This window comes from Peromyscus leucopus, chromosome 1 (assembly GCF_004664715.2).
Source record: "Peromyscus leucopus breed LL Stock chromosome 1, UCI_PerLeu_2.1, whole genome shotgun sequence".
NCBI classification, from domain to species: domain Eukaryota; kingdom Metazoa; phylum Chordata; class Mammalia; order Rodentia; family Cricetidae; genus Peromyscus; species Peromyscus leucopus.
In genome coordinates this window covers 44,334,982-44,361,318 of record NC_051063.1, presented here as the reverse complement: position 1 = coordinate 44,361,318, position 26,337 = coordinate 44,334,982, and the positions used below count along the sequence as shown (strand labels likewise).

The following is a 26,337-nucleotide window of genomic DNA, read 5'->3' as shown; positions in this document are numbered from 1 at the left end:
GAGAAATTCTCCAGCTACAGTCTAGCCTACTGCTGATCCTTAAGGCTTCCATCAGATTCAGATGCAAGCCCTCCTCCTGTGTTCAGTAAGGCAGGCAGCCAGGAGGCAGCGGCCCAAGGTGAGTTTATGGACAAGTTTTCACTATTTGCACATTCTCTTATATACCAAACTTTGTTATAGAAAGTCACTTCACTTAATCCTCATAATAACCCAGGAGATAAACAGGTGATACAGTTTGCATTTTATCCATGAAGAAACAGGGTCTAGGAGGGAACTCAACCCACATCTATCAGCTAGAACAATCATCCAAGGCCAGCCAACTGCTTCCCTGACTAGTCTGTATATCAGACATGGGCAATAGTGACTGAAAACCAACATGATTAATTGTTAAGATTCAAGTGCCTTTGGCTTATTCAATTTAGAATATTCTATCCTACACCAGAAATGTTTTAAAATTTTATTTTTAAGACTTATTTTTATGTGTATGAGTGTTTTCTCTGCCTGTATGTCTGGTACCACATGTATGCCTGGTACCTGCAGAGGCCAGAAGAGGGCATCAGACCCCCTAGAACTCGAGACACAGTTGTGAACCACCATGTGGGTGTTGGGAATGGAATCACAGAGCCTTCTCTCCAGCCCCTCCGTCAGAAACACTCGGTCCTAGCATTTCAAGCTGGTTATGGTGGCACATGCCTATAATCACAGCCTTTGGGAAGCAGAGGTAGGGAATGAAGACTCAAGGTCAGCCTCAGATACACAGCAAGTTTGGTACCAGTCTGGGCTATGTAAAACTCTTTTAAAAATCCAAAATAAAAAAAAAAAAAATAAAGTTCCTAGTATTTCAGGGGAAGCAGGTCTCATATACTAAGTTCAGGGGACTCTAAGGGTGACAGGAAGGAATACATCATTAAAATATATTTTGCGGCCGGGCATAGGTGGCACACGCCTTTAATCCCAGCACTTGGGAGGCAGAGCCAGGCGGATCTCTGTGAGTTCGAGGCCAGCCTGGGCTACCAAGTGAGCTCCAGGAAAGGCGCAAAGCTACACAGAGAAACCCTGTCTCGAAAAACCAAAAAAAAAAAAAAAAAGAATATATTTTGAAATTAGGTAAGCTTAATTGTACTTTTTATTTTTCCTAAGTTAGGGTCTTAGCCACAAACTGGCTATATAGCCAAGGATAATGCTGAATTAATCCCTGCCTCTGAGGCTGGGATTACAACTGGTTTATGCATGAGCCAGGGTTGAACAACTTTCTGCACTGGGCAAGCTAGTTTAAAACTTCACAGCTGGTGAGTTGGCTTTCACACATCTGATGCCCTGAGATCAATCCCCAAGACCCACATGGTAGAAGGAGGAACTGGTTTAAAAGTTGTCTTCTGACCTCCATATCAGTCATAACATGTACACGACCACACATACAAGCTGTCCTAGATCTCACGCTGTAGACCAGGCTGGGCTTGTACCACCGAGATCCGCCTGTCTCCGCCTCCCAAGTGCTGGGATTAAAGGTGTGCGCCGCTAGAGGACCCAGGTTCAGTTCTCAACTACCTGTAACTTCAGCTCTAGGGGATCTGGTGCCCTTTTCTGGGCTCTATGGACTTTGCATTCAATGTGCACATATCCACCCAAAGATGCATGTAATTAAAAATAAAAATAAAAATATTTAAAACTAAAAAAAAAATAACAAAACTTTAGATTAGTTTTATAGTAAATCTCTTGAAGATCTTGGTAACTGTAACTTCAAGAAAGTTATGTAGGTACAGAATTAATTTTATGGTTGGTTCAACAGACAAAGTACACCTAGAGAGCATAAAAATTCTTTATTCAACTTAATCCAGCCAGTACTGAGTTTTCTATATTAAAAACAAGATATTAAAAAAAATTACAGCAGAATTAGCAAGGCAGTGACTAATGAAGTCACTGAATTTCATTATATATTCTTCAATCACTTGATAAGTACGTAATGAACAATATTTTCAGCCACTTAGATGGAGTTAACTTCTACAATAGAATTTTACTAATCATTGAATTTTATAAAAAGAGGTTTAAAACATTGACATTTCTAGAAATAACAGAAAAACAATATGAAAATAAATTGGAGAACAGTATACTTACATATTCCCAAAGTCTCTACTATCTCTCTTCTCTACTACCCTTTTTATTACGGTCCTGTTCTAGAGTGCAGAGTAACCCCTTTTTGGAGCTATTGAGGCCTAAAGCACCTCTGTCTTTTCTCAGCTAATCCTAGAATTGTCTAAGTGTGACTTGCATTTTAGAGATGAAGGTAACTGTGGTCAAACAGCCACTTTGCCAAGGTTATACACTACAGTTATGAAAACTTGGAACTAGGACCTTAAAGCCCTACCCAGCTTCAAGTCTGCCCATGTTCTTTGTCGCTTTGTGCTTGGGTGGCCCCGTCCAGGGAGGACTGGCATGGGGCGTTTTCTTGGAATAAGGCTCTTTAGATTTGGAACTCTTCAGATCCAGGCTAGCATTCCCTCTGGTCCGCAGGCACTTGTGGTTCCTTCCCCACAGCTCTCCAAACTACCTCCTGCTCTCAAGGGCTTAGAGTTGTCTCCTTGGTCTTCATGGGCCTTGATGCCCATCAAACCCACCTTGGACAGTGAAGTAGTCACAGGGAACTGAGTGCTTGCACAACTGTGTAAATGCTGCTCAGTTTAACAAAATTATCAAGGAAATCTCTATCTTTTCACACTGGGAATTATTGAAGCCAATATATTTCATAATTACAGCTAGATATCTAAGTTATTTTTATATATAATCAGAGTTCATATTTTTTCTTCAAAACATCAGTGTTAGGGTTCATTCAGTCAAATTGTCCCTTATACCCTACATAATTACAACTCTGGATGTTCAACAGTCATTCACACAGACACCATAAAACTCAAAACTGAGATCTCCAACCTATAGAAAGATACCAGTCTTTACTAAAATTATGTTTTATTTACAATCTAACATAGCTCAATCTATATTTCTTATACTCCTAAAGTATCCATTTCTCGGTAAGGGGGACCATTTATTATCATGCATCATATACTGTGAACAGTACTTTTTGAACTTTCAAATTTTCATTTTAATCAATGAAAATAACTGAAAGAACATTCAGATTGCTGAACATTAAAATGGTCACTATTAAACATGACCTAAATAACTGCTTTTGAACAATGAATATATAACTAGTTAAGCAAAGACTATTAAGGAGCTAAGCCCCTTAATGTGACAATTAGAATCTAAAAAGAGGGCTGGTGACGTAGCTCAATTGGTAGTGTTTACCTAGCATGCAGAAGGCCCTGGGTTCAATCACATAAAAAACAGCAGGCATGATGGTGCTTGCCTGTTATTGGGAGGACCAGGAGTTCAAAGGTCATCTTTACATACATAGGAAGTTTGAGGCCAGACTATGTAAAAGACTCAGACTCAAAAACAAAACACCCTAAAAACATCAGTATTGGTTATTCTATAAATGGATGTAGCCAAAACCAAACACCTTGATGTTCATTAAAGACTTGTTTTCATGATCACGTCACCGACTAAGAGTCACAATAGGCTCAGTACCACACTTTGGTCCACTCACTCTTGTTCTATTAGAGTTCTGTCAGAGCTGGGACCAAGCTTGTCCTGTCCACCACTCTAGCCCACAGCATCCTGCAGTGGCTGAAAATGGGAGGCGATTAACAAATATCTGAATAACTGAATTGATGAAAAAACAGTAATTTTATTATCATTTTTTTTGCAAGTTGTTCTCTATTTAAATTACTGACTGGCAGCTCCAAGTTCCAGAAATACGAATTTAAAAACATGAAGTGATAAAGGGTCTTCTACCTCATTTCTCCTACCTCTATCCTCTCCTTCCCTCCCGCCCACCTTTGCTGAACAACCCCCCAGATACACACAAAGACAAACACATACGACGACGACTACATGGATCAAAATTACATTATGAACTATGAGATGTCAACATTGTATAAATAAGGTTTAATAGTGAAAAAGTGATCTGGAAGCCCTGGAGACTGATCCTACAACATCTGAGATGTCACACGGATTAAGGAAAAGGCAACAGAATCCCTATTGTTCAGATGGTCATTTCAATGCTTACATACATTTTTTTGGTTTGTTATTTATTCAGAACTAATTTACATTTCCTCATATTAACACAGGCTCCTGTTTAGCATGTAATCAAATTATGCTAGTGAGAAAAGTCCTCACAGTACCTTCATTGAGTTGCTGTTTCTAAGAAAACACTGAACATGAGTATATACAAAAGAGGCATCAGAATAAAACAGCATGTCCATTTTTAATATTTGTACAGTTTTATCTTTACATTTTTGTCTGGAAAAATATGAACAAACCCAGGTTTACCATGCTAAGATAATGGTTTAGCCGATGGCTGTCAAAGCAGTACATACAAACAATCAGGTTGAATCGTATCCTTAGGTTCTGTGATTATTGAGAGGATCCCCTGCCTTGCGTGCTTTATTATATTTCTTAAAAATATAGGAGCAGTAGCTTGTCACAAGTCTCCACTAGTGCATTAATGAGGAGTCAGAACGACACAGCAGACTTGTTCGGATGAGAGGCCTTAGAACAACCACAAGTCAGTTTTATGCTTCTTCTTGCTCTGGATAATTTAGGATTTTGCGGTGTGCCTGACGTAAATATTGCTGCTGTTTGAAGTAAACTTTAAATGCTCCTTTTATGGCAACAAAAGCAATTCCACCCTAAAATAAAAAGGGAAATTAATTTCTTTTGTAATGCAGGCTTAGAGAAACAAGAAAAAGAACTTCACACAGATCATGAGAGATACAGGCTTTGACGCCAAATAAGTCCTGGTGACTCCCAGGGCAACATTCTCTTATCTATGGGGTAAGATCAGGAAAGAGGCAGACACTTTGGGTGGCAGAGGAAGAGCTGCCTTCACCTGGTGTCTAGTGTGCTTTCTTCCCAGGGAGCTCTACATTCTGACAGGAAGGAGAATCCAGAGCCCCATGTGGACTGTGACCACAGAGGGCGAGTGGGATGACAGGAAACAGCACGAGCCAGCTTCATCTGTTTATGTACGATGCTGGTACTGGGGATTGAGCCCGGAGCATATTCCGGAAGAGAAGGCGCCCACAGGAAGGGTCCAGAGGCCAGACTGGCAGCAGTAGGACCTCCCTTTTCATTTCCCTCAAGCTAGGACGACAGCGGGGTTAACGAAGAGACAAGGCAGGGGAACTACACAGAGCCCTACAGAACCTATCTCTCCCTTTAAAAACAAATACAGTTCACTCTCTTCTCTATGCTGCTTGAGATAAGTAATATTAAATCCATCTTACCAAGATTGTCCTTTGTAAATTTGAGTTAACACTACTGAACATCAGTTTACCAACTATTGTCGCAATAGTAGGAAAGACAAGGGCTCCACACAAAATTCGGGTAGCAGAAACATGATCAGCTAAAGGATTAGCTTCAGCTGGAATTCGAGGAACAGGACAACCAATCCCTAGAAGGGGGGAAAGGATCATGTTAGTACTAAATCTTAAGAATAGCTTACAAACAAACAAACCATGTGGTGATTCAATTTAACATGTACTTTATATAGCCACAATTCAGCACAATTCAGGACCTTACCTGGAAATATACTGTTCAAGATTTGCAGTTTATTTGAGTATTTGCGCCATAGTCTGAGCACATAGTCCTCCCAGCGAATCATTTTGCCCAGTATCAGCATGACAGGAATAGTAGGGAGTCCAATCAAAAGGAATAAAGGGTCAGCTCGCTCCATAACATCCAGCCCTTCCTTATGGCCTACGACCTGTGAAGCAGATGGTATTTCCTAGTTATTTTCTTATCCAAAGCAGTGGTACATATTTGTTTATTTGGCTGTTTTCAAGACAAGGTTTCTCTGTGTAGCCCTAGCTGTCCTCGAACTCAGAGATCCACCTGCTTCTGCCTCCTGAGTGCTGGGATTAAAGGTGTGCACCACCACTGCCAGGCCACAGTGGCACATATTTAAGTGATACATATTCAGTTCATTTTGTAAGAAATATTTTCAAAGCACAGAAGCAAAAGTTGAAAAAAAAAAAAAAGCCTGAAAGCAATTATCCTTGATTTGTTTGTGAGAAATAATACTGGGACTAGATGGCTCAGTGGTTAAGAATACTTGCTGCTCTTGTGGTGGACCCAGGTTTGAGTCCCAGCTCCCAAATGACAGCTCACAACCACTTGTAACTCCAGTTCCAGGGATCTGATAAGCTATTCTGGCCCCTGGATCTACACACAAGTGGTGCATATACACTCCAATAGACTAGCATATATATGTATAAAAATAAATCTCAAACATCAAAAAATAAAAAAAGAAAAAGAAAGATCACCCACAGCTGAGTGAGGCAGTGTATACCTTTAATCCCAGTACTTGGAACACAGAGGCAGGTAGATCTCTGTGACTTTTAGATCAGGTGGGTCTACATAGCTCTATGTTAGCCAGGGTTACATAGTGAGACCCTGTCTCAAAATAATCCTGATCTATCCAAGAGGAGCTGTGGATAAAATTTCCAAGCGATTCCATTTTATGATGAAATAAAATAACTTTACAAATATGGCTGACTGCATATCTCAATAGAGTTGTGAAGGGACATACAAATTTTGTTGTAATTTTTTTTTTTTTTTTTTTTTTTTTTTTTTTTTGAGACAGGGTTTCTGTGTAGTTTTGGTGTCTGTCCTGGATCTCGCTTTGTAGACCAGGCTGGCCTTGAACTCACAGAGAACCGTCTGGCTCTGCCTCCTGAGTGCTGGGATTAAAGTCGTGTACCACCACTGCCCGGCCTGATTCCCTTTTTTGTAGTATTTGAGATGTTTGCTCGTTTGGGTTATTTTGTTTGTTTTTATTTTGAGACATGTTTCACCAGGTTGGCCTAGAACTCCTAGAACTGCCTGCCTCTGTCTCCCTAGTGCCGGGGTTAAAGGTGTGCACTACCACTGCCTGGCTTGTTATTTAATTTTTTGAGACAGGGTCTCACTGTGTAACTCTGGCTGGCCTGAAACCCACTATGTAGACCAGGATGGCCTCAAATTCCACGAGATCCACTTGCTTCTGCCTCTCAAGTGCTGGGATTAAAGGCACACACTGCTTTTCAGTGTAGCAACCATTTTTCAGTAATTGGGAAAGATGAAAGGCACCTGCTGGATGTTCTCTAGACCGTTTAGGAAGCATGAAGGAGTTCCTCTGGCCACATAACATGTGAATCACAGGAAGGGTGGCACTGCAGACATCAAGGAAATGGGCACTGTTCAAAAAGGAACGCCCCATTAAATGTTACCAAGTCAAAACTGGAAGTTCACAACATCACTTAGCATGCTGTGGGAATCACTGTAAACAAGCAAGTTAAGGGAAAGATGCTTGCCAAGAGAACCACTGTGTGCACCGAGCATATTAAATACTCCTAAGAGCTGAGACACCTTCCTGAAACAGGTGAAGGAAAACAATCAGAGAGAGAAAGGCACCTGGCTTCAGCTCAACACCAACCTGTGCAACCCAGGCAAGCACACTTTGTGAGAACTAATGGAAAGGAGCCTGAGATGCTGGAGTCCATTCTCTGTGAATTCATAGCTTTGTAGACAAGAATAAAGAACTTAGACTGTAAAGTATTTTTTGGGTGGGGAGTGGGAGGAGAGAAATGCACCAGCATGTAGGGTGGGGCATCTCTCATTTACTTCTATTCCTCTTACTCAACTTGTCAGTGAGCTCTTGGACTGGGATAATTTTAGATCCTATTTGTCCTCTAGAAGATGTTTGCGTCCTGCACTTTCTTTTAGGTGAGCACAGCCAATCAAGGAGTGAGACTAGCCTTCAAAAGATAGCCTAAAAAACACAGCTAGCAGCTGAGGGTGTAGTTCAGTGGTCACAGTGCTTTGCTCATGTAAGGCTTAAGTGTCAAGGCACATTCCCTGTTAATTCCTAGCTATTTGCTACTTAGGACTTTAAAAGATCATGCCTCAAATAAAAAGAAAACAAACAAACAATTTCAACGTTTATGGAGGTGATTTTCACACTAGGGGCAGGACCTAATGTTGAAACCTTGCTATCTAAAACAGGACAAAAAAATTAGTAAACTAAGTTTATCTATGGCACAACATTGTTTTTAGGGTTAAAGGCATCAGTGCTTAAGAGGCATTCATTCTAGTGCTGGGGAAGTTAACAATGCTCTTTTCAATAAAAAAATGCAAGTGGAGGGTGAGTAGAAGTACTTGCACTGAGGCCTAAGTGACCTGAGCATGATCACGGGATTCACAAGGTGACAGGAGAACTGACTCCCAAGAGTTGTCCTCTGACCTCCACACGGAATAGGCCAATACACAATGCATATACACACAAATGAAAGTATTTTTTAAAATCTAAAAATGTAAGTGAAATTTGATCTTTATAGTTCTTTATATATTCTAGACATGAGTCTCTTGTTTAATGTACAGGTAGCAATCTTTTCTCACTCTGAGTGTTATGGGATATTTGTACACTGTGTGAAGATACATTGCTGTGATTGGTTTAATAAAGAGCTGAAGGGTCAATAGCTAGGCAGGAAGTATAGGTGGCACTTCCAGGCAGAGAGAGAAGTAGGAAGAGGAATCTAGGCACACAGGAGAGATGCCAGGAGATGGAGAACAAGCAAGACATGCAGGAGGAGAGGTAACAGCCATGAGCCACATAGCAGCATGTAGAGTAATAGAATGGGTTAATTTAAGTTATAAGAACTAGTTAGGAACTAGCCTAAGTTAGAAGCTGAGCTTTCATAATAACAAGTCTCCATGTCATTATTTGGGAGCTGGTTGGCAAGACAAAGACTTGTTACACTGAAGGCTATCTTCACTGTGGTGACTGTTTCCTCTGCTGTCAGAAAAGTTTTAATTTAGTGTAATTCCGATTGTCATTTCCTGTGCTGCTAAAGTCCTTCTGGGGAAATTCTTGTCTATGCCTCTAAGAGTTTTACCTATGTTTTTCTCAGGCCTTTGATTCATTCTGAACTGGTTTTTTTTGTACAGATATGGATTTAGTTCCATTCTCCTTCAAGAGGATATCCTGTTTACCCAGTACTATTTACTGAAGAGCTTGGTTTTTCTCCTCCCATGTATGCATGTTTACATTTTGAGACATGGTCTTATATATCCCAAGCTACTGTCTCAAACTCACTATGTAGCTAAGGCTGATCTTAAACCTTTGATCTTCCTGCCTCTACTCCTCAAACAGTTATAGGCACTGGACATCACACCCAAACCAATACATGTTTTTGACACTTTTGTTGAAAATTAGGTGGATGTAGCTGTGTGTATTAACTCCTATGTTTTTTATTCTATTCTGTTGGTCTACATGTCTGTTTTTGTGCTAGTATCATAGTATCGTTACTAGGGCTCTGTAGTAAGTATGAGATCAGTTTGCTTTTAAGATAGGGTCTTACCATGTAACCCTTGCTGGCCTGCAACTCACAGAATGATGAGATTAAAGGCACAGACCACTGTATCTGGCTGAGACCAGGTATAGTGATATATGCAGCATTGTTCTTTCTGCTTAGCATTGCTTTGGCTAATGAGAATATTTTAGTGTGTATGACTTTTAGGATTGCCTTTTCTAGTTTAGTGAAGACACTGGAATTTTGATACAGACTATGTTGATTCTGGAGTTTGGTTTTGATAATACAGACTTTTTTGTTTGCTTGCTTTTGTTTTTTGAGACAGTGTTTCTCTCTGTAGCCCTGGCTGTCCTGGAACTTACTCTGTAGACCAGGTTGGCCTCAAACTCAGATATCCACCTGCCTCTGCTAGGGGTGGGATTAAAGGCATGTACAACAGACATTTATGTAATATTAATCCTGCCAATCCATGCATAAGGGAGTTTTTTCCATCGTTTGTTTATATATATATTTTATGTGTATGGGTGTTTGCCTGAACATGTGTCTGTGCACTACATGTTTCCCTGGTGCCTACAAAAGAGGGCTGGGCTCCCTGGAACTAGAGTTACAGACAGCTGTGAGATACCAAGTGGGTGTTGGGAATTTAACCCAGATCCTTTAAAAGAGCAGCATTATTCACCACTGAGCCATCTCTCTAGACCTTAATGTCTTCTTCAATATCCCAAAGTTAGGTTTATTTTTAAATATTCTATTTTTTTAAGCTATTGTAAATGGAGTTTTTCTAATCCCCAAATGGGCTAATGAACTGAATATAGTTCTCAAAGAAATACAAATGACTACTATATATTAATATTTGAAAAGGTGTTCAACATCATTAGACATCAGAGATGCAAACCAAAACTGCTCTAAAATTCCAACCTATGTAAGTCAGATGACCAACTCTGAGAAACAATAAAGGCTGGCCAGGGAAGATGTGGAAATAGAGGACTCCTTATACTTGGCTAGTGAGAATATAAACTGGTGCAGACACCGTAAAGGTCAGCATGGAAGTTCCTCAAAAAAACTACACTACTCTTGGTGATATACCCAAAAGACCCTTATGTCTATCAACAGATATATGGATAAAGAAAATGTGGTACACATAAACAATGAAATTTTATTCAGACAGACAGACACACACAGACACACACAGACACACACACACAGACACACACACACACACAAATGATGACATTTCCAAGAAAATGGTCAAACCTGACAATCGTTATGTTAAGGATTTCTCTAACTGATGGGTTGAGAACACAGCTCAGCATAATGGGAAAGGAGTCTGAATGAGTCTGAGGCAACTGGGTACAAGGCGGCCCCAGCTCATTTTCTCCTTTTTATACAGTCCAGAACCCCACCTCATGGAATGGTGTTGCCCATAGTGAGGGTGTATGTTCCCACCTCAATTAACTTAATCTAGATAATCCCTCATAGAAGTGCCCAGAGGTTTCTATTTTTAGTGACTAGTTCCTGTTAAGTCCACAATCCACATTAACCATTAGAGCAGCATAAGGCTATAATACTACCACTTGGTAAGGTAGAGGCAGAAAGTTCAGAAATTCAAGATCAACCTTGGGCTACAAATCAAACTGGAGGCAAGCCTGGGTAACATATCCTGTCCATTCATATATTGCTAATGTTAATTTTGGACTTGACATCAACTAGTGTGCTATCCCCTCCCCCCTCAAAAAAACCCACTAAATACTGTTGGTTTATTGAAGCATATTCTCTATCAAATATGTCCAGATAACTGCTTCTAAAGACACTGTATAGAAATAAAAATAACTAAATAGAAGTGTTATAATAATGGAATGTCAAAAACAATGTTAAGTAACAGCAGTAACATATATTCTTGTCTTACTTCTGACTTTCAATCTACATTTATAGGATCTTTTTTTTACCATGAAAACTTTGCTTACATACTCATATATGCATGTTTACGTAGATAAATGATGCCCTCCCAGTACTCTTAAATCACACAGTACTGATCTACTGTCCCAGCTAATCACTCATTCCTGGAATACATGTTTCAAGCAAGGCAATAAATGTAAAGATGGTTTCTAAACAGTTAATACACACTACATATTTGCAACTGGTGTTTCCTTGCTTATATTATATTAATAATTCCAGTCTATAAATCCAAATTATTTAAAATTTTCAAGGACCAGTTCAAGATTTTTCTTATAATAGCAACTGATTTTTCCCTTTTACTGAACTAAAAATGATTATGAAGTTCTGTATTCAATTCATATTTACATACATAATGATATAAGTGTTCTCTAGTATTTCATTTATGCATACCTTGCTTGAAACCAAATACTGAGACCTATCTAAAAATAAAAACTGCTGTATTTTTATACACAGAATGTTATGCAGATCTCTATAGTTATGTGAAAAGATCAAGAATCATTATGAAAAAGAGACTGCTGCTATATGAAATTAGCTATAGTGGCTACCTGGGAGGTGATGGGGGATCTAGGCAAATGAAGGACAGGAGGAGAACTTTTCACTAGACCACTCTGCATAACACTGTTTACTGTGTGTGTGTATGGGGTGAGTCATGCTACAGCTCTTGTGTAGAGTTCAAAGCACAACTTCTTTTGGGAATCAATTCTCTCCCTTTCTATCATGTGGGGGTTGAGGGATTGAACTTGATTCATCAGGCTTTGTGGCAAGCATCTCTACCCACTAAGCCATCTCAACTTTTTCTATAACTTCTTATTCTTGAACCATGATAGTATCATTACTTATTTAAAACAGTGCATTTTAAAAACTCCTAGCAAATACTGAATAGCCCTTCCCATCAAAAGCAGTATCACTGAATAGAGTAGAATGGTGAACCTGCATCACTGTCACTGCTCCATAAGTCACAGCTGTCCAATAGATAGATCCAACCATTATTCCTGCTGCAGCAAAAGGGCAAGCTTTTGAGATCAGTCTATCTGCAAGATCCAAGACATAAACGACTGGACCTACAATATGAAGAGAGAAAAGTATCAACACAAAGTGTTTTTAGAGTGACTTCTTCAATATTTTCCATAGGTTTAAAACACTTGTATGAAGTGAGATGTTCTAAAAATAGTTAAGTGGGTATTTTTAGATTTTATTTATGTGTGCATGTGTGCACATGCGCCCACATGTGTCACATATAGTTGGATGCCTGTGGATGCCAGAGGTGTCGGATCCCCTGGAGATGGAGTTACATGTGCCTCTGAACCACTTGACAAGGGTGCTGGGAACTAAACTTGGGTTCCCTAGAAGAGCAAGCAACGTCATGCTCTTAACTACTGAGCCATCTCTCCAGCTTCCATTTGCTATAAGTCTGATGGGAATTCAGATTTGAACAGTTTAGAATTTCTCAATCACTTGCATGAATGAATTCTAGGCTGTTCAAACTTTTATTACTGATCCTGTAATTAGAGCTTTAAATATAGTTGCTTCCAATGAAGGAAACAATCCTTACTTCTATCTCAATCACACTGGCTACCACAGAGTGAAAAGGCTATTTTAGCCCCCCCCCCCAATAGTTCCTAGGAACCTTTAAGTCCTGTAGTACCTGATTTAAAAAAAAATAATAATAACATTTCTGACTTTAGTCATTGTGTCTTGGCACAGTGAATAAAGGTAATCATGCTATTTTTTCTAAAAGATTGATTTATTTAATGTTTATGAGGGTTTTTTTGCCTGCCTGCATGCCTGTGTAGCATATACATGCTTGGTACCTGCAGAGGTCAGAAAAGGGTGTTGGGTCCTCTGAAACTAGAATTATATATGGCTGTGAGCTTCTATGTAGGTGCTAGAAATTGAACCAGGTCTTCTGCAAGAACTCTTAACCAGTGAGTCATCTCTTTAGCTCTACAGCTATTTTCTTATAGCTATACAAGTCAATTTATTTTACTTAATTTTAAATACTATATTTAGTTGAAAAAACATTTAAAGATTTATTTTATTTATTATGATACAGTGTTATGTCTGCATGTGTGCCTGCAGGCCAGAATAGGGCATCAGATCTCATTCTAGATGGTTATGAACCACCATGTGGTTGCTAGGAATTGAATTCTGGACCTCTTGAAGCGCAGTCAATGCTCTTAACCTCTGAGCCATCTCTCCAGCCCCAAAAATTATTTTCTAACAAGCTTTAAAAAAAAAAGATTGTGAAGCGAGTGTTTATGGTATTCCAACAGCTACATGTGCCAATTATCAATTATATGCTTCGTATTTTGGAGGTATTTTACTTGCCATTAAGTCCAATTTAATTTATCTCTAGAATTTTCCAGAGAAATGGAAAGGTCTTAGATTTGTTCAAAACAAAACTGAGGAACTAAACCTCTGCATTTAACCAAAGGTGTATGTAACTTGTTGGCTAAGTAATTGTACTTGTTGACTACCTCTACATACAAACTGTTACTTTATTATGTATGAGTTCTATCACTTGCTTTCTTGGGTCCTACAATCTAAAGAATGTTAAACACAAAGCAGGAACCATTACTGTACAAAGAAAATTGACAATAGAATAATTAAACAAACAAGGAAAGAAAAATCTTATAAAGCCCCTGATCAAAATTCCCCACTAACTTTTAGAGCCAGCCACTGTAAAGAGAGATGACATTGGAAGCCAGAAACCATGGGTACATAATAAAAGCTCTGCCTGTGAATTTTCTCATGATTGATAAATCTGTAATCAGAAAACTAAAGCTAGAAAATCTATAAAGTCTCTCCTCTGCATTATCAGTACTGGACATACGGGAACCAATCAGTTACATGTAAACTACATGGTATCTCCTCACTAACTCAAGGTGCTCTGGCAATTCTCTTCCTATTCTCCTCCATCATTTCCCCCTCCTTGATGTCTTGTTTCTACCAGACAAACATTATTTCATTTATCTTAAAAATAAGCTTATTTTTTTATTACGATGTGTGTATATGTGGGTTGTGGGCAGGTGCTCTGAGGAAGTCAGAGGACACCTCCAGGAATTGGTTCTCTCCTTCTACCACGTGGGTCCAAGGATCAAACTCAGATTGGCAGGCTTGGAGCAAGTGTCCTTATCGGCTGAATCTTTTCACCAACCCATAAAATCTTTTTATTTACTGATTATTTTTTGAGGCAGGGCCTCACTATGTAGCTCAGGCTGGCCTTGAACTCAGACTTACCTGCCTGACCCCGCATTGCTGGGATTAAAGGTGTGCTCCAGCACTCTAAAGTATGTGACCCTTCCTGTCCTGCTGCTCCATTTCCTTGCTTCCTCTGAATAAAATACTCACATAATTGTCTCATTTTCCCACAAACCTATTCCACCCAAGCTGGTCATGGGTATCACTAACAATCTCCACATAACTAAATTCAGTGGTCGAATCTCTTGTCCTATCAGCTACATACAACATATTTTCTTTCCAACATATGGTTGATTCTTGCATTTCCAGAACATATCTTATCACTCACTTTTCAGTTTCCTTTGCTGATTTCTTTACTTTCATAAAAGTTTCCTCTGCCAATCTATACCACATCGTACTTTTTACTTACTTTGTTATATCTTTTTCCTAAAGCATTTTCATCACAAAACATACTTATCAAATCTATTTCTATTTACTAGAACAATGGTTGGAGAACATAGCCCCATAGCCAAATCTAACCATCTGTCTTTGTGACTAAAGTTTTACTGGAATATGGCCAGATGCAAAGTCTAAAACATATTTATTTATATAGGTCTTTAGAGAAGAGATCTGCTGATTCCTGTATTAAAACACAGGCTCCAAAAATGAAAACTTCTGATTTTATTTACTGATGCATCCCAAATTCCTATGATTCTCAAGTATTTGTCTAACTGAATTCTCTCTTGAGGTATGCATAGTAATTGAAACTACCTACTAGTGGACTAAAGTGAAATAATTCATATAAAAGTCATATATTTGGATGAAAATATAATTCCTAAAAGGCAGCCCACAATTTTTATTTATTAGATCCTGAATGACAACGCAGATGTCTGAATTGTTTTTCCAATAGACTGCAGAAAATCATACCAAAATATGCTAAACTTTCTTGAGGAACTATCCAGTGTGAATTTTTTTTTTGTTACAAAACCCCATAATCCTTTTTTTTCTTTTAGAAATTTTGTGTCTGTCCCTTGGGCTATATGTAAAATACATGCCTGGTAAAATTAAGGAATGGGCTCAAGTACTTATTCTAGATTTTTCAGACAAAACTCTCATCTTGGCTTTTATCTTAAATATTTCATTACTTCCAGACAGACTAGTCCAAGATTAGTTTTAATATTTGGAAGGAAGAATAAATACTAAGTATTAAACATACCATTATGATGTAGTGCCAGCCAGAGAAGATATTTCTATGAGTTAAAGAGTATCTAAGAAAATATTTTGTTAAAAACAATCACTGAGGGCCTAGAGAGATGACTCAGTGGTTAAGAGCACTGGCTGCTCTTCCAGAAGACCCTGGTTCAATTGCCAGCACTCATGTGGCAGCTTACAACTGTCTGTAACTCCAGTTCCAGGGAATCTGACACCCTTACACAGACACACATGCAGGCAAAACACCAATGCATATAAAAAATAAAAAGGAGGGCTGGAGAGATGGCTTAGAGGTTAAGAGCACTGGCTGCTCTTCCAGAGGTCCTGAGTTCAATTCCCAGCAACCATGTGGTGGCTCCCAACCATTGGTAATGAGGTCTGGTGCCCTCTTCTGGCCTGCAGACAGAATACTGTATACATAGTAAATAAATAAGAAAAATAAATAAATAAATAAATAAATAAAAGGAATCATTAAAAAAATTTAATCACAGAAATCATCTGGATGATGATCCCCAACTGAGTGGGCCAATAAGGAAACTGGGTGCAGTTGCCTCATGACCCAGCATCATAATTTGAGGAATACAGCACCAGACTACAACACAAAGAGCTATGAGTGTGGGAGGAGACAAAAATCTCAGCCCTTAAAAACTCCCATCCTAACAGGAAGAGAAAACATAAATAAATGCTCGATACAAACTAACGAAGGGCATAAAAGTTTCAATACTTTAGAAAGGCATTATTAGTTTTTCAGCACTGATTGATGATTAAACCCAGGGCTTCATGTATGCTAAGTATTTCATCACTACGCTACATTCCCAGTTCCCCAGTCCACATAACTGGATTTTCAATGGCCTGGTGGGCCTAACCACATACACTTTCAACAGTATTATATTTATACAATGAATGGCAATTGAAGCTTTGAATAAACAACAACTTTTAGAAATCTAATAATTAAAAAGGTAGTAGAGAAGCCTGTAATTAAAAAGTTTTATTGTGAATTCTCTTACACAATAAAGATTTTTATAAAGACAGAAATTATCCTAATATTTTGGGTAAATTCAAGTTTTTGCATTTCAAATTTGAGTGACAAAGAAAAGTAAGCTGAAACTTTTGGGTAAACATATTAGGCTGCTCAAAAGGAAGTAACCAGCTTTGTTTCAAGACAGTGTAACTGTAACTTTGCTATAGCTGTGATTAAGATTCAGGTGGAGCTGGGTGTGGTGCCACACACCTTTAAATCTTGTATTTCCATCCTAAAGCTGGATGATTTTTTTTTTTTTTTTGGTTTTTCGAGACAGCGTTTCTCTGTGTAGCTTTGCGCTTTCTGGACTCACTTGGTAGCCAGGCTGGGCTCGAACTCACAGAGATCCACCTGGCTCTGCCTCCCGAGTGCTGGGATTAAAGGCGTGCGCCACCACCGCCCGGCTAAGCTGGATGATTTTTAAAGACTTATTTTTTATTTGTGTGTGTGTGTGTGTGTGTGTGTGTGTGTGTGTGTGTGTGTGCGCGCGCGCGCAATGTGCCTGAGAGGTCAGAAGAGGGTATAAAATCCTCTGGAGCTCAAGTGAGAAGTGGCTGTGGGTTGTCCAGTGGGTTCTGCGTCCCAAACTCAGGTTCTCTTCAGCCAACAGCAGCAGCACACCTGACCATTGAGCCAACTGTCCACCCACCTATTTTAAGTTCTCCCCCCCCCCCCCACTTTTTTAGTCATAGCTATCCTGGAATTCACTGTGTAGACCAGGTTAGCCTTGAATTTATAGATACCCACCTGCTTTGCCTACTGATGTTTACAGTGTTTTACAGTCTTGTTTTACACTTACAATGAAAGCACCTTAAGTGATTTTTTTTCCTTTGTGACAGTCTAACTGTACAGCTCAGGCCAGTCTTGATTATTCTACGTAGCTTAAGGTGGCCTTGAACTCATTTTCTTCACTATACTACTTGCCTTTCATGCAAAGCTATCATTTCCTCTCACACACGAAAACAAGCAGACATTTTCTATATCTACCTCATTTTCTTGTATTAGAAAAGCACTTCATTATCTACATTTCTATAGTATGCACAGCACCTACCAAGAACAATGCATCTAATAATTTCTAAATTTTTTCCATGATACCCACCCACTCTTCTCCAGAATCTCTCTTTCCTTTGGACTGTCCATAAGCCAAGCTGGTTATAGGTAAGGGTAATATTAAAAATGTTTTTAAGAACAGCAAGGCATAAATTCCAAACAAGAACAATACTAGCTCAGAAACATATGGCTGTAAATGAAAAGGGTTATACTTTTTTCCAGGTTAGTCCCATTTTCAAAGACTACTGGTAATTTTCATGTTCAGCAATACCCAGAAAAAGGGGTAGTTTTCCTGAAATGTAACACTATAAACTGGATTCTCAAAATGAACTTAACTTTATTGACTTAGTGGCAGAACAGCTGACTAGCATGGGAAAGACCCAGAGTTCAGTGCCTAGCATTGCCAAAAACCAAAGCAAAACTTTAATTTTCCTACTTTTGTTTCTTAACAGAACAATTAAGGAATATTAGAACACTCACCACTGGTTTTTTTCTCTTAAACCAACTGTCTCCAAAGAATGATGCTCTTTAAGTCCCCTCCCTTTTTAATGTGCATGCAATCTCAGGTGTAATCCTCAGAAACACTATCCACCTCATCTGAGACATGGTCTCTCATGGCCTGATCAATTAACACCGACTGGCTGGACAAGGAGCCCCAGGACAATCCTGTTTCTGCTTCTCTAGCACAGGGCTCCATGTGCTGAGAACTGAACTCAGGGCCCCACGCTTGCTGGCAAACATTTTACTGACTAAGCTGTGTCTCCAGCCCTGAGCCAGCTTTATATCATGTCTCACTTGTTCATTTATATCCATAGTTAGGCATAAAAGTTTTTTCTTCTTTTTTTCTTTTTTTTTTTTGAGGGGGCAAAGAGGGTGGTTTGAAACAGGGTTTCTCTGTGTAATAGCTTTGCCTGTCCTGGAACTTGCTTTGTAGACTAGCCTGATCTTGAACTCATACAGATCTGCCTCCTGAGTGCTGGAAGTCTTTTTCTTCTTAAATAAAAACATACAAATAGGGGGCTGGAGAGATGGCTCAGCGGTTAAGAGCACTGGCTGCTCTTCCAAAGGTCCTGAGTTCAATTCCCAGCAACCACATGGTGGCTCACAACCATCTATAATGAGATATGATGCCCTCTTCTGGCCCACAGGCATACATATAGGCAGAACACTGTATACATAATATTTATATAAATCTTAAAAAAAAACAACATACAAATAGACAAGTCTGGGGACTTGCTAAGGATACTGTAAACTGTTAGCAAAATAAATCTTTGACATTTAGAGAGGGAAAATATTGAAAATTCACAAAAAGCAAAGATATGAAATCATTTAAAAATAAATCTGAGGGGCTGGAGATTAAAGAGCATTGAGTGCTCTTGCAGAGGAACTGGGATCAGTTCTCAGCAGTTACTAGGTGGCTTCTAACCATCAAACTTCAGCTTCAGAGGATCTAATGCCCTCTTGTGGCCTCCTTGGGCACCAGGCATGCACACAGCCCATACATATATGCAGGCAAAACACTCATACACATAAAAATCAACCAACCAATCAACCAACCAACCAACCAACCAACCAACCAACCAACCAGAGAGTTGGGTGTTGTGGTTCATAGCTATAATGGTAACACTTTAGAAAGGATGAGGCTGAGGAACTATCATGAGTTCCAAGCCAGCCTGGGGTACAGAGTGAGACCTTGTCTCAAGTACCCACCTCTTCGCCTCTAAAAAACAAAAAACAAAAAAAAACAAAAAAACAAAACAAACAAACAAACAAAAAACAAAAGCAAGCTTGAAATCATCCATATATAGGTATCTCAGAGAACATGTGCTTTGTTCTTAAAACAGTCCTTACCCAACTTTGGAAAAACTATTAGGTATTCAGCATTGCACTGAGGACATGCCACTCTGGCTGTACTGTTTCCTCTCTGCTTCTCATCCACCCAGCGCTGTAGACAAGCCTGGTGAACCCACTTAGTAGATCCTCTGCATCTGCACGGTCTCACCCATTCAGCTGTTCTATCATCTTCATCGGTGGCAAAACACACCCAGCAACTTCTGTAAATCAAGAGAGAAACGTTTACCTCCAGGGTTCCAGCCTCCTGCACGTGAAACCTTTAGCTAATGGCATGGAATTACTATGAGGTATTGTAGAACTTGTGTCTTATATTAGAAGAATACAGAGCCCAAACAACCAATCTATTCCTAGTGTAGCATTTTCTTCTTTTTTAAAAATCATCCACTATAGAATCTATTTTCTGAACTTTGTTTTTATTCATCTTTTTAGTAATTCTCCCTGACTAGTAAACTAGAGTACTGAAATAGTTTTCAAGTGCCTTTGGTTTTATAAGACCTCATGAACTTAAGAAAAAAATAAAGTATTAGTGATTTCATATATAGTTCTCTCACTTCCTGGCAAAGTCAGGAAATTGCATAAGACTTAAAACAACACATTAGGCAGAATGTTTTTGAGCCATATTACCAGACCATTCAATTTTCAACCGAGGAAAACCCTTCATGGTAAAGTATGGCTCTAGGAAGAGAAAGGAATATTACAACTTCTTTTCTGTCTCCTGTATTTTTTGAGATAGTACCTCACATGGCCTAGACTGGCCTTGATTTCCTAATTCTCATGCCTCAAACATCCCAAGCGCTAGGACTACAGACTCATACCATCATGTCCCACTCAACAGCAACAACTTTAAGGACAAGGCGTTGAGTGTAGTTGCTGATTCCTACATATAGAGCCAGCACTAAGGAGGCAAAGAAAGGAAAATTCTGAATTCAGGCCAGCCTGAATGATACAGCAATTGCACCTCACAGACCGAGAGGGAAGGTGTTGTAGAATATTAGTTGAAGATGTGTTACATTTTTTTATGCTGTGGACTGCTTAATGATGCAAAGATGTGTTGCATTTGTTTAATTCTGTGAAGCTGTGTTTCTGTGCTTGTCTAAAACACCTGATTGGTCTAATAAAGAGCAGAACAGCCAATAGCTAGATGGGAGAGGGCTAGGCAGGGCTGCCAGGCAGAGAGAATAAATAGAGAAAGGAGAGGGAGGGACGAGAAAAGAAGGAGAGAGGACATCAGGGGCCAGCCACACAGCAAGTCATGGAGTAAGAAGTAAAGAAAAGATACACAGAAAGAGAAAACTGTAAAAGCCTAGAGGCAAAGGGTAGACTGAAAATTTAAGAAAAGCTGGCTAGAAATTAGCCAAGCTAAGGCTGGAGAATTTATAAGTAAGGATAATACTCCATGTACTTATTTGGGAGCTGGGTAAGAGCCCCCTCCCCCGCCCCCCCAAAGAACAAAGAGTAAAAACAAAACCCAACAACAGGGAGGGTTATAAATTATTGGTATGGCAAATCCACAGGGCCCTGGGTTCAGTCCCCACCACTGGGGAGAAGGAATGAAGAAGCACAAAGGACACAGGGATAAATGACTTTAGGATGGCAATACGATAAATCTGGATCTACATGTTTCCAATATCACAGGTAGAATTACTTCTTTTTCTGGATTAAATATTTGTTATATTTAAAATATAGAAATTCCAAGCCTATTATGTTTAAATTAAAATAATTCCTTTTTTACAAATAAATTATAAAGAACCTACATTAAAATTCATGTAGCAAAATGAAGTAGGCCCAAAGTCTACATTTCAATGAATTTCTTCAGAACCCTCATAGTCATGTCCTAGACTATAATATACGCTGTTGACCTTAAGTAAACTGAAGCCAAGGAAACTAGAACCTTGGAGAAGGGATCTCTACTGTATAAGAGAAATTTCATACATTGATGCACCCAGTCAAACAAGGCCTGAAAGCCCTGAGTGTCTTTTTTTTATCCCAAGCCATATGTAAAGAAATGTGGGTACAGTAGAACACACAGAAAGGAGCACAAGGAAGGGTAAATATTAGGGGTTGAGGAAGGACGGAATGCCGGTAACAGGCACGGTTTTTCTAGCTTTGTCTTGGGAGCGCCCCTCCCCTTGGTGATAAGTGTATACAAAGTATTCAACAGTGAAAGTGTTAAATCCAACACAAAGCTTCACAGTATCAGAATAGCCATTCTAACTAACTAAATAATTCTATTGAGTAGCTAATTTAAACACATTTTTCTGATTGGACACAGTGGCAAATATGTGCAGTTCAGCAACTTGGTAAGTTAGACAAGCCCAAGAAGTTGGAGGCTACTCTGGGCAGTACAGCAGGACCCAGTCTCTTAAAAACTTTTTTTTTTTTTAAAGGTAGGGTCTTATTATGTGGATGAGGACCATTTCTACCTCCTGAGTGATAGGATTAGAGGCATGTACCACCAAGCCTGGGTCCTAAATCTAATTTTTCTTGCATAATTATACTGAATTCCCAAACCCCGTTTTCTTTTATTATTTATTTAGGAGACAATCTTATGTCGTCTAGGTTAGCTTGAACACTCTCTACAGTTGAGGGTAACTTTGAACTTTTGATCTGCTTGCCTCTACTACACTTAGGTTGGGGATGAATTCGGGCTTTGTGTGTATTTGGCAAACCTACCAATTGAGCTACATCCGCAGCTCTCTATACAAATTTGATACTGGTTTAACTCATAGAGAACCCCCTTTCCTCCACCAAAGTTTGTGTAAGTGGTTCGGAACAACTTCTAATTAAAGTTTGTTACTTATTGTTGTTTTTCACTTAGACAATTGGTTTCTGTAGTAGAATATTTTAAGGTGTGTTACTTTTATGTTGCATTTAACTCTGTGAAGCTGTGTTGCTGTTACTGTGCCTGTCTAAAACACCTGATGGTCTAATAAAGAATTGGCGAATAGCAAGGCAGGAAAAAGGATGGGTGGAGCTGGCAGGCAGAAGAGAATATATAGGAGAAATCTGGGAAGAGGGATGAAAAGGAGGAGCCAGAGGAGGAGGACATCGGGACCAGCCACCCGGCTACACAAGCAGCAACAGAGTAAGATTTATAGAAGAGAACAGGAAAAGCCCAGAGGCAAAAGGTAGACGGGATAAGTTAAGGAAAGGTGACAAGAAACTAAGCCAAGGTAAGGTTGGGCATTCATAATTAAGAAAAAGTCTCCATATGTGATTTATTTAGGAGCTGGGTTGCAGGCCCACCCCTCCCCCCAAAAAGAAAAAGCCCCCAACAACAGGTTTCTATCAGAACAAACTGGCTTAATATGCAACATGGGAAGGCTGACTGTATAGTCAGATACTACAAATGGATGCATTCCCAACCTTTGTAGAACATGGACTTCAATATGCACAAGTTAAAACTTTCAATTATAATGGGAAAAATTGGCAAGATTTTTCAAGATGCTTCAGAATGTAACAGTACCTAGGTATCTGGGACACAAGTTTGTGAAAGAAGGGAGCTGACCTCTGACCTCCACATATGCAAAGTAAATTTGCTTTTTTTTTTTTTTTTTTTTTAAACTATGGGCAACTCTCCCATACTTGGATATGACTTAGTCTCTGGGACTCTGAGAAACCCACATCCAGACTTTCAAATATACATTTCTTTCCTTGAACATTTCTTGGCTTTTGTTGTTGTTGTGGGGTGGAGTTCGAGACAGGGCTTCTCTGTGTAGTTTTGGTACCTGTCCTGGAACTTGCTCTGTAGACCAGGCTGGCCTCAAACTCACAGAGATCTGCCTGCCTCTGCCCCTCAAGTGCTGGGATTAAAGGCTTGTGCCATCACTGCCCAGCTCATTTCTTTGCTCTTAACTCCCATGCTGAAGCCAGTATTAGAAAATCTTAAAAAAAAAAAAAAAAAACTTCAATTCTGATTCATTAAAAAAGTTACCATGGTAAAACATCCAGATCATAAACTTAACGCTTTAACCATTTTATAGGTACAATTCAATTAAAGTACATTCACATTATTGTGGATGACTAACATTTCTGCACAAAATTGCAACTGCTAAGTATATAAGCAAATAGGGTAGCTGGGATGTTGTTAGTGTAAATACATAACACAACAGGCAATTTTCTAAGTATATTTGTCTCCTTTCAAGCTGGATATATATTTTGGCAACAAAATATGGGCATACTATCTAGAACTTCCTATGTTCTCTTAAGTTATTGAGTAGTTAAGTACGACTATGTATATCAGAATAGTTTTCAGTGTTAAGAGATGGGAATGTGGTTCAGCATTAGTGCTTACCTAGAATGGAACCGTGGCTTCAATTCCCAGCACTGTATAAACTGAGTTTGGTGGCAGCAGGAAGAATTGAGTTGTACAGTCGTCTTCCTCATAAATTATATATAAGTATAGGTTTGCTTTTCCTACTATTTTATAGTGAAAAATTTCAAGCTTCCAAAAACAAAAATTGGAAGGGGGCAGAAAGAATCTAAGAACTGGGTGATGAGCAGGTGTGCTGTGAAATTCAGTTGCCTGGCTTTCTCTACTCATGAACCACAGGGAGCTGTGCTCATCTGTAAAAGTCCTGCACAAGATGGGGCCTAGCAACATTGCATCACTGACAGGGGAGGGATTCATGAAACCCCATGCCCCACCAGGGAACTTTGGACATCGGCTGCTGGACGAGGAGGGAGTAAATTTAGTGGTGTAGCCACTGATAACCTGCCCACACTCCTGTAAATAACCCAGACCCATGCTTATGCAATCAATCCTAATTAAATTCAGTGGAACACACAGACATGAAAACAGGAGGGGACTGGAGAGGAAAATGTTCAGAAGTGGAGGGGGATGAGCTCGGGTAATGGAGTGGAAAATGAGCAAAATAAGTTCCATATATACATTTCTGCAAAGGACAGTGGGATTCCCAAGTTCCTGTAAATTCTTCACTAGCACTCACGGGCTTTTATGAGAATCTGTAAAGAATGTATGAAAAGCCAGGACAACATCTAGCCGTCAGGGTTTTTCCAAAAGTCACCACATAAAAGTGAAAGTGAGTGCCATCAGAGTAAACAACTATGCAACACCTTCTGGAGTCTCATTTAACTGGAATCGATGTGGCAGGCAGTAACCTCTCTGGGCATACTTCAGTATGCCACACCTAGTCAAGTATGATAAACTCTAACGTAAGGAAAACCTGATAAGCGACCAGACTCCTAAACAGCTGGAGAAACCAACATGTTCATCAGTTCTAACAACAGAACACCTGCTAAGAACCAGGTCGGGTCCTGCCCTAGGATGTAGGATAAAATACGAGGAGTAACTTCTTGCCTTCTCTGGTGGAGCTCTGTGCGCCTCCCACCCAAGCAGTTAGTGGCTATAATCTCAGTCAAGAGAGGCCCTTCATTTAACAACTTCAGAAGCTGGATCTTAACTCTGCATAAAGAGTAGCACCTGCTGAACAGGGTGGCCAGTCAGTCTATTCAGAGTTTCAAGCAACCACAAACATCATGGATTAGTTCGAACAATTGGTCAGAAGAGCAAGAAGCTGCCTAGGAGAAAAAGTGGATGCAGTCTCCAAAAACTCACTGGCTGGAATTTAAACAGCAGAGGGCGGTGCAGTTGACTTCGCAAAGAGTTTTACTGCTTAGAGACCCCCAGGAATGGGCAACTGGTCCCCCCAGCACTAGCCAAAACGTTTCTGGGAACTCAGCGATCGTCAAGTGTGCTACGTGTTCAATGTTGCATGCATGTGGCTGTTTTCCATAACCTCTACTCCAGTGTGACCGTTAAGGCTCCCTGGTGGATATTCTGACCTTACGGCTTGGGGGTGGGGATGCGACGGGGGTTGGAAGGAGAAACGAAACCCAGGCTTTTAAAAAAAGAATGCCTATCCTTGCATTGTGGAGAGAGGCTTGAAAAGTGCAAGGGATCATTCTCCAGAAAGATAATCTGGTTCTTCCCAGTGACATCGCTGCCAAGCCCTTTACAACATAGTCGAGGGAGGAGGTGGGGGGAAAAATGAATTCTATGGGTTAACAATAGCGCCTCTTCACCTCAACACCAGGCTTTCGGCCGCAGACGACCTCACTCCTTTAAGTTTCTAAGTCTACGAGGCAGGCCGCTCGCCCAGTCTTCCCTTCCGTGCCATCTCCAAACTCGGAGCCCCTCTCCCGGCCCCCCGGGCAGTTGAACTCTTGGCGGACGCCGGGATCCGCGCTCCCGGGGCCTCGAGGCCAGCATGGGCAGGCCCAGGACGGAGGCCGGCGGTTCCCAGCCCACCGCGGCTCCTACCTGTCCAGCATCTGTTGAAGGGCTTGGTCCGGCATCTTCCGCGGAGCCGGCGAGCTCGGCCCTCGCCCGCAGCCCCGCTCAGGGCCAGGCCCGGGGACAATAGCACTGAGAGGCGGCGGAGTAGGCCTCAGTCCCGCGGCGTCCGCGGCCCCGCCACACAGCCGCCCGGCGCGGCTCCCAGAGGCCCGCGGCGGTGGTGCGCTGCCGGCGGGCTTCCGCCGAGGGCGGCGGGGAGCGAGGAGGCGGAGCCTGGGGCCGGGAGGCGGCGGTCGCGGCCCGGGTTCCTGCCGGTCCGCCCGGGGTTCCGGTCCATGGACCGCCGGGGCGCCGAGCTGCTGCCGGCGGAGGAGCTACCTCTGTGAGGTAAGAGTCACCGCCTC

General features: G+C 40.4%; 2 protein-coding genes across 4 annotated transcripts in view; one reads left to right on the top strand and one right to left on the bottom strand.

Moving 5' to 3' along the window:
• Nucleotides 1–1,805: 1,805 nt before the first annotated feature.
• Nucleotides 1,806–26,322, bottom strand: Marchf5 (membrane associated ring-CH-type finger 5). 3 transcript variants are annotated; one of them, XM_028882890.1, is made up of 6 exons: nucleotides 25,958–26,322; nucleotides 19,672–19,874; nucleotides 12,288–12,418; nucleotides 5,632–5,815; nucleotides 5,337–5,503; nucleotides 1,806–4,739 (listed from the first exon to the last, which is right to left on the bottom strand). In XM_028882890.1, the coding sequence occupies exons 1-6, from the start codon at nucleotides 25,990–25,992 to the stop codon at nucleotides 4,623–4,625; spliced, it is 837 nt and encodes a 278-aa protein (XP_028738723.1). In that variant the 5' UTR covers nucleotides 25,993–26,322; the 3' UTR covers nucleotides 1,806–4,622. The 3 variants fall into 3 exon arrangements, with proteins under 3 accessions (XP_028738723.1, XP_037062432.1, XP_037062433.1); XM_037206537.1 differs by lacking the exons at nucleotides 12,288–12,418; nucleotides 25,958–26,322 and having other exon boundaries at nucleotides 4,518–4,739; nucleotides 19,672–19,758; XM_037206538.1 differs by lacking the exons at nucleotides 12,288–12,418; nucleotides 19,672–19,874; nucleotides 25,958–26,322 and adding an exon at nucleotides 7,180–8,330 and having other exon boundaries at nucleotides 4,518–4,739.
• Nucleotides 26,243–26,337, top strand: part of Cpeb3 (cytoplasmic polyadenylation element binding protein 3) — a 189,721-nt gene continuing 189,626 nt past the window's right edge. Inside the window, exon 1 of the mRNA XM_037206527.1 lies at nucleotides 26,243–26,320. The gene's annotated coding sequence lies outside the window, so the exon portion shown is untranslated. The remainder of the gene's footprint in view (nucleotides 26,321–26,337) is intronic.

Coding starts and splice junctions, on each gene's coding strand:
- Marchf5 (XM_028882890.1), bottom strand. CDS start 25,992: ATGCCGGACCAAGCCCTTCAACAGATGCTGGACAG. Junction 5,816..12,287: donor GAGCAGTGACAGTGATGCAG/GTTCACCATTCT, acceptor TCTGCTTCACAG/GTCGTAGGCCATAAGGAAGG. Junction 5,504..5,631: donor CTTGAACAGTATATTTCCAG/GTAAGGTCCTGA, acceptor CCCCCCTTCTAG/GGATTGGTTGTCCTGTTCCT.